This window comes from Oncorhynchus clarkii, chromosome 33 (genome assembly GCF_045791955.1).
Source record: "Oncorhynchus clarkii lewisi isolate Uvic-CL-2024 chromosome 33, UVic_Ocla_1.0, whole genome shotgun sequence".
NCBI lineage: Eukaryota > Metazoa > Chordata > Actinopteri > Salmoniformes > Salmonidae > Oncorhynchus > Oncorhynchus clarkii.
In genome coordinates this window covers 22,871,919-22,884,714 of record NC_092179.1, presented here as the reverse complement: position 1 = coordinate 22,884,714, position 12,796 = coordinate 22,871,919, and the positions used below count along the sequence as shown (strand labels likewise).

The 12,796-nt window shown below is 47.4% G+C and overlaps 2 protein-coding genes across 2 annotated transcripts in view; both read right to left on the bottom strand.

The window, feature by feature from the left end:
- Nucleotides 1-3,356: 3,356 nt before the first annotated feature.
- LOC139392950 (SCY1-like protein 2) lies at nucleotides 3,357-6,230 on the bottom strand. Its single transcript, XM_071141260.1, has 4 exons — nucleotides 6,063-6,230; nucleotides 5,802-5,891; nucleotides 4,187-4,306; nucleotides 3,357-3,971 (listed from the first exon to the last, which is right to left on the bottom strand). The coding sequence occupies exons 1-4, from the start codon at nucleotides 6,129-6,131 to the stop codon at nucleotides 3,357-3,359; spliced, it is 894 nt and encodes a 297-aa protein (XP_070997361.1). The 5' UTR covers nucleotides 6,132-6,230.
- A 2,510-nt stretch (nucleotides 6,231-8,740) lies between these two features.
- The window catches only part of LOC139392809 (SCY1-like protein 2), a 37,858-nt gene continuing 33,802 nt past the window's right edge, over nucleotides 8,741-12,796 (bottom strand). The window contains exon 19 of the mRNA XM_071141075.1: nucleotides 8,741-11,759. Within this exon, the coding sequence (XP_070997176.1) occupies nucleotides 11,145-11,759 (615 nt within the window). The 3' untranslated portion in view covers nucleotides 8,741-11,144. The remainder of the gene's footprint in view (nucleotides 11,760-12,796) is intronic.

Here is a 12,796-nt window from a genome sequence, read left to right as displayed (position 1 = left end):
AATGAGCCTGTCCTCCTATAGCTCCTCCCACCAGCCATTACAATGAGCCTGTCCTCCTATAGCTCCTCCCACCAGCCATTACAATGAGCCCGTCCTCCTATAGCTCCTCCCACCAGCCATTACAATGAGCCCATCCTCCTATAGCTCCTCCCACCAGCCATTACAATGAGCCCGTCCTTCTATAGCTCCTCCCACCAGCCATTACAATGAGCCCGTCCTCCTATAGCTCCTCCCACCAGCCATTACAATGAGCCCGTCCTCCTATAGCTCCTCCCACCAGCCATTACAATGAGCCCGTCCTCCTATAGCTCCTCCCACCAGCCATTACAATGAGCCCGTCCTCCTATAGCTCCTCCCACCAGCCATTACAATGAGCCCGTCCTCCTATAGCTCCTCCCACCAGCCATTACAATGAGCCTGTCCTCCTATAGCTCCTCCCACCAGACATTACAATGAGCCCGTCCTCCTATAGCTCCTCCCACCAGCCTCCACTGTACCCTGGGTGCATCTCAATTGTCTAAAGTGGCTTCCTCCCAACTCCATTTCTTCATGTGCACAGTGAAGACAAGTCACTGGCCGGTATTGAGATGGAACCTCTTCCATTCCACTTCCTCCTAAAAATGAAACTTGTTTACATATGTATTCATGGATTTCCTGTTATTTTTTTTTACATTGTGCATATACTTAAAAACCAATACTGTTATTAGAAAAGTAGCTTCTGACAATCTGCACAATATATATTTTTACATGTGATCTGTAGAAAGAACCCTCTCACTGCCAATGGTACAAAAGGAACAAGCCTTTTGAGCATGTTCTAGCATGTACATTCATTCTCATTGTCTTTAGTTTGAATAAAGGTGATTTTCAAGTATCTACTGATTGAGGCCATCTTATTCTAGAACTCAAAGTTACTCTTCAAATCTCTGGCTCAGACTCAAATACACAGACATCATAGAGAATATTAAACTGTGTATTTTCATATATATGTACAGATTTTCATTGAACCACCTCAGACAACACCACACAATACATAGTTCATAGAGGCCACACGACACATATGACAGCAGTAGTATACAAAGGATCAGAACTCTTGTAGAAGAATAGGCTTTCTTTTTTGTCCTCGCGTCCAAACGCACGAGTCACGATGACAGGAAATGCAATCCAGTTCTCGCCCTCAAAAAGTCTTCCGTCGTCATAGTTACAATCACATGAACATTGCAGCTACCTTTCGTGAAAGATGGACATCAGAGAGGTCTTCGCCCAATCAGGACAGACCTCCATCACTTGTGTCCAATAGAGAGGTTTTACAACCCAGAAGGCCCACCTTCTTGTTATACACTAGCCCATGACATTATCATTGTGCCAGCTCAGTGACAGCTCACCTAGTCACGGTTTACAGTAAACATAATTATTCATTTTAATCCAACAAAGACCTGTGAATATAAATTAGCATGTGTTCAGTTAACAAAACCTACATCCCCAGTCTGCAAACAGCATTCAGTGAGGATTCACACAAGGGGGTTGGTCTCAAAAGTCTACAATGGCGTCCTTTTCTCATCTCCTTCCTTCACCTGCACTAGTCTGCAACAGGTGGATAGGTGAGGTGACACTCCTGTCCCATTTGGCCCATAGGGCTTTCACCTTACCCTGGGATTTCAGTGCAGATAAAGGGAAGGAGATACGCAAAGGGGACGAGGAACAGAGGCTACTTTTGACTATTGAGATGCAGCCCCAGACTTAGTTCCACCCCAAGGATTATTACTGCACACAGCGCGCCTCTAAGGCCTCTCATTCATCATCACAAGAGCACAACAACCCAAGGGCCCCTTTAAGAGCTCTCCCATTTTAAATAGATTTATTTATCAACCATTTAGGACAGGTCCCCTTTAATGAAAAAGTGCTCAACTCATGATATATATATATATAAAAACTGCATTTGATATGTCCAACGATTAACTTAAAATGCACAGATTGCTTGCTTTGTTGAAAGCAGCCTGGTTTGATGCATGGAATAAAATAATTCATTACTAAATTCACCACATTTCAACAGGATCACAATCGTTGGTGGTGTCCCAGCTTGGTCAGGTCAGTAACATGATGGAAGGGAACCCATTGATGAAGTCAGAGGGGGGTATTACAAAACAGGAACACACAGGGCTAAAGTCACCAGACACCGGGCAAACTAACTCAATGAATTAGGATTGTGCTGACATTTCAATATGCACACATTTGTGTATACTACTTCACATTCATTCACAATTCCCAGTATATATCGACCAATCACTCCCTTACAGCAAACCATTCAGTACATATGCAGGTGAGTTACTTCAATGAGGAAGGTAGCCGTGTGTAACGGTCACCCTCACAGCACGCACAGGCTTCTGTGTGGATAACAATCCCTAACCAGACTAATTGCCTAAACACAATCAACCCCTCCCTTTTCAAACTGGTCGTTGAATTGGCTTTCTGCTCAGAAAATACAATTTTCTTTAGGTCAGAGACTGCAGAAGTGCTAGTAACATTTCACCGCACCCACTATAACATCTGCTAAGCTGTGTACGCAACCAATAAGCTTCCATTAGATTTTCACTTCCATCCAGTTTCATTTGGATTCATCTATACTGCAAGAATCTTGACATCACTGTTGAATCCTTATCCATCATCTCATTCTAGGCAGAGAACAGAAAGCATGGGTACTAAAAATCCCCAAATGGAGTGGGGTGTTACTGCGGAGACCGTTTCCATGGAGACTTGGCCTTTCCGCCCGTGCGGTTTAGCCGGCGATTCTACACCTCTTCTGGATTGTCGTCCTCAAAGCAACAGGACCCCACTAAAAAGAACCACGTTGATATGATATAGCAGGCTGCTGAGGTGGCAGCATGAATAACATGTGTTAGCGCTGGGCTAAAAAGGAATGGACTGAGAAAGACTGGTCTCCATGCCACTGCTCATCCAAGCACATAGAACAGGGATTATGGAGAAGAGATGCATTCTAGAATAAACCTTTCACCCCAAAGTGTCTCAGGTAAGAAACGATATGAAACCCCCACAAACATGAGAGCAGAACACAACGTAAGTGTCTTTTCCCCTCACTCTCTCTCTCTCTAGTCAAGACGGTTTGGAATCCGCGTGCAGATTGAAAAGCTGAGTCTTCAGTCCAATGGGAGCTTAGAAGAACCACACTGCAACCCAAACCACAGAAGATTAAAATACAAATAGCAACAAATATCAAGTGAATTTCATCATCATTTTCACAGTCAGTCCAAAAAGTGGATTTTTCTTTCTTCGTTTGCAGTTCAAAAGTCCACCTCCCTTTTTCATCAGTCTGTCGTCATTAAAAGAGGGGAAAGTTGTTTTCAGCCAAATAGGTCTTTCAGGTCGTTGTTGACGGACGAACTGTGTCTGAGCCCACCACCCGCGTTCATTACGGGAGCGGCCGTGGGCTGAGAGAAGTTCTGCGGGCTGAAGAAAGGGTTGGCCTGCATTCCGAACCCGCTGGTCACCCCTCCCATGGCTAATGGCGCGCCCTGCATCGGGGCAGTCTGACTGGGCTGGGCTGAACCAAACTGATTAAGCCAGGGGGTGGCGGTGGTCCCAGGGGTGGGCTTGGGAGGAGCCATTTGGTTGAGGCTGACTTTGGGCTTGTTGGAAGTGAACAAGGAGTCCAAGGCAGACATGTCAGGGGTGTTGGTACTCCCTTGGTTGTGGGTCAGGGCGCCAAAGTTAGGGGTGCTGGTGGTGGTGGCCATCCCTCCGTAGAGGCCGGGGCCGGGGGGCCGCATGCCCTGCCCCCCTGTCTGGAAGCCCATGGTTGGGTTGTAGCCGTTGCTGGCCATAGAGCCCATGGGGGTGGTGGAGGGGTAGGCTGAGATGGTGCTGCCCTGGATGAGGCCTGGTCTGGGGGGAGAGGTGAGGGACAGGCTGCCCAGGGATGTCATATTGTTCAGCAGGCAGCTGGTCAGGTCCTTGGCCTGCCAAACAAATCAGGTCAAATCAGCTTATCATCTCAATGACAAATAGGTGGCAGGTTTGAAGTGGAAACTAAAGTAGATTACATCACTCTAAAACATCAAACTAATAAATTATACAGATATATTGATATATATATCAAAACATGTAACCATGGATGGCTTCCAAGTAAGGAACTATACATTTTCAATTGAGTATGTGTGTGTATGTCTACTACCTGGGTAGAAGGAGTAGCTGGTTTGATACTCTGGGGGGCTAGTGCTGGCTGGTTTCTTAGTTTGGCTGCCTGTTCCTGCTCCTTGGCTAACCGCTGCTTCTCCTCCAGAGTCAGAGACATCTATAGAGAGAGGGGAGAGGGACAGAGAGAGAGAGAGAGAGAGAGAGAGAAGAGGAGAGAGAGAGAGGAGGAGAGAGAGAGAGGAGGAGAGGGAGAGAGAGAGAGGAGGAGAGAGAGAGAGGAGAGGGACAGAGAGAGAGGAGGAGAGGGACAGAGAGAGAGGAGAGGGACAGAGAGAGAGAGAGAGGAGAGGGACAGAGCGAGAGAGAGAGGAGAGAGACGAGGAGAGGGACAGAGAGAGAGGAGGAGAGAGACAGAGAGAGGAGGAGAGAGACAGAGAGAGAGGAGGAGAGGGACAGAGAGAGAGAGAGGAGGAGAGAGAGAGGAGGAGAGAGAGAGGAGGAGAGAGAGAGAGAGGAGAGGGACAGAGAGAGAGGAGAGGGACAGAGAGAGAGGAGGAGAGGGCCAGAGTGAGAGGGAGAGAGAGAGGAGGAGAGGGACAGAGCGAGAGGGAGAGAGAGGAGGAGAGGGACAGAGAGAAAGGAGGAGAGGGACAGAGAGAGGCGGAAGAGAGAGAGGAGGAGAGAGGAGGAGAGGGACAGAGCGAGAGAGAGGGGGAGAGAGGAGGAGAGGGACAGAGAGGAGGAGAGGGACAGAGCGAGAGAGAGAGAGAGGAGGAGAGGGACAGAGAGAGGCGGAAGAGAGAGAGGAGGAGAGAGGAGGAGAGGGACAGAGCGAGAGAGAGGGGGAGAGAGGAGGAGAGGGACAGAGAGAGGAGGAGAGGGACAGAGCGAGAGAGAGAGAGGAGGAGAGGGACAGAGAGAGGAGGAGAGGGAGAGGAGGAGAGGGACAGAGCAAGAGAGAGGGAGAGGAGGAGAGGGACAGAGAGAGGAGGAGAGGGACAGAGAGAGGAGGAGAGGGAGAGGAGGAGATGGACAGAGAGAGGAGGAGAGGGAGAGGAGGAGAGGGACAGAGCAAGAGAGAGAGAGGAGGAGGAGAGGGACAGAGCAAGAGAGAGAGAGAGGAGGAGAGGGACAGAGAGAGGAGGAGAGGGAGAGGAGGAGAGGGACAGAGCGAGAGAGAGAGAGGAGGAGAGGGACAGAGAGAGGAGGAGAGGGAGAGGAGGAGAGGTACAGAGAGAGGAGGAGAGGGAGAGGAGGAGAGGGACAGAGAGGAGGAGAGGGAGAGGAGGAGAGGGACAGGGAGAGGAGGAGAGGGACAGAGAGAGGGAGAGAGAGAGAGGAGGAGAGGGACAGAGCAGGAGAGAGGGAGGAGGAGAGGGACAGAGCAAGAGAGAGAGAGAGGAGGAGAGAGACAGAGCGGGAGAAGGGAGAAAGAACAGAAAACCTTAATAATAACCCCTTATCCCTGAAATATACACTAGCAGCTATACAAGGTTAGGATAGATGAGATGGGTTTGGTAACGTTCAATCACAAAAAGAGAGTCCAACAGAACATGCACCACCCAAGCTAATTTAACAGGAACGTTAACAGACTTCCACTGCAATACGTTTGCTCAGGTCTGTGCCTACTGAATAAGATACAGAGTACGTACTCTGTTGAGTTGGGGAGCTGATGCCAAGTTTCCGTTCGCTTTCCCATTAACCCCTGCACTCCCAGAACTCCCTCCAAAGACATCATCAATCTGGAAAAAGACAACGGTTTCAATAAGCCCTAACACTAACCCATGCATCTTTATGATACATTTGGCCTTATAAGTGTAGGACATAACATACATCAAGCCTTCATTAAATCATGCATTTGCCTCATCCGGGCAATCGCCTCTCCCCTCGTTGTCAAGGAAATGACCCCTCACCTGGTTGCCAGGGCTGGGGGTGCGCTTCGTCTCTTCCGATTGGTTGGTCTGACTGGTATTAATATTCATACTCCTGAGGACAGACAGAATAGCTCAAACTATTTCATTCAGGGGAATTTGTCACACAAACAATAAATACGACACAACCCTCATCTTTCCAATCAGATTCTGAACATTAACTTGCATCATCTTTCCTGAGTCATGGTTGACTAATAAAAGGAGAAGTAGGAAGATAGTAAATACAGAAAGAACAGAATAGTCTAAAACATTATAAAGTGTGCATAGGGAATAAAATACAAAATGTCTGACCATCTCTATGCACACTCACAGGGCCCTACACACTAGGCACACAGACACTCCAACACACAAACCTATACATATCTACCTCCATCGATCCAGTATCCCTACTGGAACTGACCCTGTATATAGTAACCTTACCCCTATACATATCTACCTCCATCACTCCAGTATCCCTACTGGAACTGACCCTGTATATAGTAACCTTACCCTATACATATCTACCTCCATCACTCCAGTATCCCTACTGGAACTGACCCTGTATATAGTAACCTTACCCTATACATATCTACCTCCATCACTCCAGTATCCCTACTGGAACTGACCCTGTATATAGTAACCTTACCCCTATACATATCTACCTCCATCACTCCAGTATCCCTTTCTCCTTACCTCTATACATATCTACCTCCATCACTCCAGTATCCCTACTGGAACTGACCCTGTATATAGTAACCTTACCCTATACATATCTACCTCCATCACTCCAGTATCCCTACTGGAACTGACCCTGTATATAGTAACCTTACCCTATACATATCTACCTCCATCACTCCAGTATCCCTACTGGAACTGACCCTGTATATAGTAACCTTACCCTATACATATCTACCTCCATCACTCCAGTATCCCTACTGGAACTGACCCTGTATATAGTAACCTTACCCTATACATATCTACCTCCATCACTCCAGTATCCCTACTGGAACTGACCCTGTATATAGTAACCTTACCCTATACATATCTACCTCCATCACTCCAGTATCCCTACTGGAACTGACCCTGTATATAGTAACCTTACCCTATACATATCTACCTCCATCACTCCAGTATCCCTACTGGAACTGACCCTGTATATAGTAACCTTACCCTATACATATCTACCTCCATCACTCCAGTATCCCTACTGGAACTGACCCTGTATATAGTAACCTTACCCTATACATATCTACCTCCATCACTCCAGTATCCCTACTGGAACTGACCCTGTATATAGTAACCTTACCCTATACATATCTACCTCCATCACTCCAGTATCCCTACTGGAACTGACCCTGTATATAGTAACCTTACCCTATACATATCTACCTCCATCACTCCAGTATCCCTACTGGAACTGACCCTGTATATAGTAACCTTACCCTATACATATCTACCTCCATCACTCCAGTATCCCTACTGGAACTGACCCTGTATATAGTAACCTTACCCTATACATATCTACCTCCATCACTCCAGTATCCCTACTGGAACTGACCCTGTATATAGTAACCTTACCCTATACATATCTACCTCCATCACTCCAGTATCCCTACTGGAACTGACCCTGTATATAGTAACCTTACCCTATACATATCTACCTCCATCACTCCAGTATCCCTACTGGAACTGACCCTGTATATAGTAACCTTACCCTATACATATCTACCTCCATCACTCCAGTATCCCTACTGGAACTGACCCTGTATATAGTAACCTGTCCTCCTATAGCTCCTCCCACCAGCCATTACAATGAGCCCGTCCTCCTATAGCTCCTCCCACCAGCCATTACAATGAGCCCATCCTCCTATAGCTCCTCCCACCAGCCATTACAATGAGCCCGTCCTTCTATAGCTCCTCCCACCAGCCATTACAATGAGCCCGTCCTCCTATAGCTCCTCCCACCAGCCATTACAATGAGCCCGTCCTCCTATAGCTCCTCCCACCAGCCATTACAATGAGCCCGTCCTCCTATAGCTCCTCCCACCAGCCATTACAATGAGCCCGTCCTCCTATAGCTCCTCCCACCAGCCATTACAATGAGCCCGTCCTCCTATAGCTCCTCCCACCAGCCATTACAATGAGCCTGTCCTCCTATAGCTCCTCCCACCAGACATTACAATGAGCCCGTCCTCCTATAGCTCCTCCCACCAGCCTCCACTGTACCCTGGGTGCATCTCAATTGTCTAAAGTGGCTTCCTCCCAACTCCATTTCTTCATGTGCACAGTGAAGACAAGTCACTGGCCGGTATTGAGATGGAACCTCTTCCATTCCACTTCCTCCTAAAAATGAAACTTGTTTACATATGTATTCATGGATTTCCTGTTATTTTTTTTTACATTGTGCATATACTTAAAAACCAATACTGTTATTAGAAAAGTAGCTTCTGACAATCTGCACAATATATATTTTTACATGTGATCTGTAGAAAGAACCCTCTCACTGCCAATGGTACAAAAGGAACAAGCCTTTTGAGCATGTTCTAGCATGTACATTCATTCTCATTGTCTTTAGTTTGAATAAAGGTGATTTTCAAGTATCTACTGATTGAGGCCATCTTATTCTAGAACTCAAAGTTACTCTTCAAATCTCTGGCTCAGACTCAAATACACAGACATCATAGAGAATATTAAACTGTGTATTTTCATATATATGTACAGATTTTCATTGAACCACCTCAGACAACACCACACAATACATAGTTCATAGAGGCCACACGACACATATGACAGCAGTAGTATACAAAGGATCAGAACTCTTGTAGAAGAATAGGCTTTCTTTTTTGTCCTCGCGTCCAAACGCACGAGTCACGATGACAGGAAATGCAATCCAGTTCTCGCCCTCAAAAAGTCTTCCGTCGTCATAGTTACAATCACATGAACATTGCAGCTACCTTTCGTGAAAGATGGACATCAGAGAGGTCTTCGCCCAATCAGGACAGACCTCCATCACTTGTGTCCAATAGAGAGGTTTTACAACCCAGAAGGCCCACCTTCTTGTTATACACTAGCCCATGACATTATCATTGTGCCAGCTCAGTGACAGCTCACCTAGTCACGGTTTACAGTAAACATAATTATTCATTTTAATCCAACAAAGACCTGTGAATATAAATTAGCATGTGTTCAGTTAACAAAACCTACATCCCCAGTCTGCAAACAGCATTCAGTGAGGATTCACACAAGGGGGTTGGTCTCAAAAGTCTACAATGGCGTCCTTTTCTCATCTCCTTCCTTCACCTGCACTAGTCTGCAACAGGTGGATAGGTGAGGTGACACTCCTGTCCCATTTGGCCCATAGGGCTTTCACCTTACCCTGGGATTTCAGTGCAGATAAAGGGAAGGAGATACGCAAAGGGGACGAGGAACAGAGGCTACTTTTGACTATTGAGATGCAGCCCCAGACTTAGTTCCACCCCAAGGATTATTACTGCACACAGCGCGCCTCTAAGGCCTCTCATTCATCATCACAAGAGCACAACAACCCAAGGGCCCCTTTAAGAGCTCTCCCATTTTAAATAGATTTATTTATCAACCATTTAGGACAGGTCCCCTTTAATGAAAAAGTGCTCAACTCATGATATATATATATATAAAAACTGCATTTGATATGTCCAACGATTAACTTAAAATGCACAGATTGCTTGCTTTGTTGAAAGCAGCCTGGTTTGATGCATGGAATAAAATAATTCATTACTAAATTCACCACATTTCAACAGGATCACAATCGTTGGTGGTGTCCCAGCTTGGTCAGGTCAGTAACATGATGGAAGGGAACCCATTGATGAAGTCAGAGGGGGGTATTACAAAACAGGAACACACAGGGCTAAAGTCACCAGACACCGGGCAAACTAACTCAATGAATTAGGATTGTGCTGACATTTCAATATGCACACATTTGTGTATACTACTTCACATTCATTCACAATTCCCAGTATATATCGACCAATCACTCCCTTACAGCAAACCATTCAGTACATATGCAGGTGAGTTACTTCAATGAGGAAGGTAGCCGTGTGTAACGGTCACCCTCACAGCACGCACAGGCTTCTGTGTGGATAACAATCCCTAACCAGACTAATTGCCTAAACACAATCAACCCCTCCCTTTTCAAACTGGTCGTTGAATTGGCTTTCTGCTCAGAAAATACAATTTTCTTTAGGTCAGAGACTGCAGAAGTGCTAGTAACATTTCACCGCACCCACTATAACATCTGCTAAGCTGTGTACGCAACCAATAAGCTTCCATTAGATTTTCACTTCCATCCAGTTTCATTTGGATTCATCTATACTGCAAGAATCTTGACATCACTGTTGAATCCTTATCCATCATCTCATTCTAGGCAGAGAACAGAAAGCATGGGTACTAAAAATCCCCAAATGGAGTGGGGTGTTACTGCGGAGACCGTTTCCATGGAGACTTGGCCTTTCCGCCCGTGCGGTTTAGCCGGCGATTCTACACCTCTTCTGGATTGTCGTCCTCAAAGCAACAGGACCCCACTAAAAAGAACCACGTTGATATGATATAGCAGGCTGCTGAGGTGGCAGCATGAATAACATGTGTTAGCGCTGGGCTAAAAAGGAATGGACTGAGAAAGACTGGTCTCCATGCCACTGCTCATCCAAGCACATAGAACAGGGATTATGGAGAAGAGATGCATTCTAGAATAAACCTTTCACCCCAAAGTGTCTCAGGTAAGAAACGATATGAAACCCCCACAAACATGAGAGCAGAACACAACGTAAGTGTCTTTTCCCCTCACTCTCTCTCTCTCTAGTCAAGACGGTTTGGAATCCGCGTGCAGATTGAAAAGCTGAGTCTTCAGTCCAATGGGAGCTTAGAAGAACCACACTGCAACCCAAACCACAGAAGATTAAAATACAAATAGCAACAAATATCAAGTGAATTTCATCATCATTTTCACAGTCAGTCCAAAAAGTGGATTTTTCTTTCTTCGTTTGCAGTTCAAAAGTCCACCTCCCTTTTTCATCAGTCTGTCGTCATTAAAAGAGGGGAAAGTTGTTTTCAGCCAAATAGGTCTTTCAGGTCGTTGTTGACGGACGAACTGTGTCTGAGCCCACCACCCGCGTTCATTACGGGAGCGGCCGTGGGCTGAGAGAAGTTCTGCGGGCTGAAGAAAGGGTTGGCCTGCATCCCGAACCCGCTGGTCACCCCTCCCATGGCTAATGGCGCGCCCTGCATCGGGGCAGTCTGACTGGGCTGGGCTGAACCAAACTGATTAAGCCAGGGGGTGGCGGTGGTCCCAGGGGTGGGCTTGGGAGGAGCCATTTGGTTGAGGCTGACTTTGGGCTTGTTGGAAGTGAACAAGGAGTCCAAGGCAGACATGTCAGGGGTGTTGGTACTCCCTTGGTTGTGGGTCAGGGCGCCAAAGTTAGGGGTGCTGGTGGTGGTGGCCATCCCTCCGTAGAGGCCGGGGCCGGGGGGCCGCATGCCCTGCCCCCCTGTCTGGAAGCCCATGGTTGGGTTGTAGCCGTTGCTGGCCATAGAGCCCATGGGGGTGGTGGAGGGGTAGGCTGAGATGGTGCTGCCCTGGATGAGGCCTGGTCTGGGGGGAGAGGTGAGGGACAGGCTGCCCAGGGATGTCATATTGTTCAGCAGGCAGCTGGTCAGGTCCTTGGCCTGCCAAACAAATCAGGTCAAATCAGCTTATCATCTCAATGACAAATAGGTGGCAGGTTTGAAGTGGAAACTAAAGTAGATTACATCACTCTAAAACATCAAACTAATAAATTATACAGATATATTGATATATATATCAAAACATGTAACCATGGATGGCTTCCAAGTAAGGAACTATACATTTTCAATTGAGTATGTGTGTGTATGTCTACTACCTGGGTAGAAGGAGTAGCTGGTTTGATACTCTGGGGGGCTAGTGCTGGCTGGTTTCTTAGTTTGGCTGCCTGTTCCTGCTCCTTGGCTAACCGCTGCTTCTCCTCCAGAGTCAGAGACATCTATAGAGAGAGGGGAGAGGGACAGAGAGAGAGAGAGAGAGAGAGAGAGAAGAGGAGAGAGAGAGAGGAGGAGAGAGAGAGAGGAGGAGAGGGAGAGAGAGAGAGGAGGAGAGAGAGAGAGGAGAGGGACAGAGAGAGAGGAGGAGAGGGACAGAGAGAGAGGAGAGGGACAGAGAGAGAGAGAGAGGAGAGGGACAGAGCGAGAGAGAGAGGAGAGAGACGAGGAGAGGGACAGAGAGAGAGGAGGAGAGAGACAGAGAGAGGAGGAGAGAGACAGAGAGAGAGGAGGAGAGGGACAGAGAGAGAGAGAGGAGGAGAGAGAGAGGAGGAGAGAGAGAGGAGGAGAGAGAGAGAGAGGAGAGGGACAGAGAGAGAGGAGAGGGACAGAGAGAGAGGAGGAGAGGGCCAGAGTGAGAGGGAGAGAGAGAGGAGGAGAGGGACAGAGCGAGAGGGAGAGAGAGGAGGAGAGGGACAGAGAGAAAGGAGGAGAGGGACAGAGAGAGGCGGAAGAGAGAGAGGAGGAGAGAGGAGGAGAGGGACAGAGCGAGAGAGAGGGGGAGAGAGGAGGAGAGGGACAGAGAGGAGGAGAGGGACAGAGCGAGAGAGAGAGAGAGGAGGAGAGGGACAGAGAGAGGCGGAAGAGAGAGAGGAGGAGAGAGGAGGAGAGGGACAGAGCGAGAGAGAGGGGGAGAGAGGAGGAGA

Coding starts and splice junctions, on each gene's coding strand:
- LOC139392950 (XM_071141260.1), bottom strand. CDS start 6,131: ATGAATATTAATACCAGTCAGACCAACCAATCGGAAGAGACGAAGCGC. Junction 5,892..6,062: donor CCCCCAGCCCTGGCAACCAG/GTGAGGGGTCAT, acceptor GTCTTTTTCCAG/ATTGATGATGTCTTTGGAGG. Junction 4,307..5,801: donor CAGCTCCCCAACTCAACAGA/GTACGTACTCTG, acceptor CTCTCTCTATAG/ATGTCTCTGACTCTGGAGGA.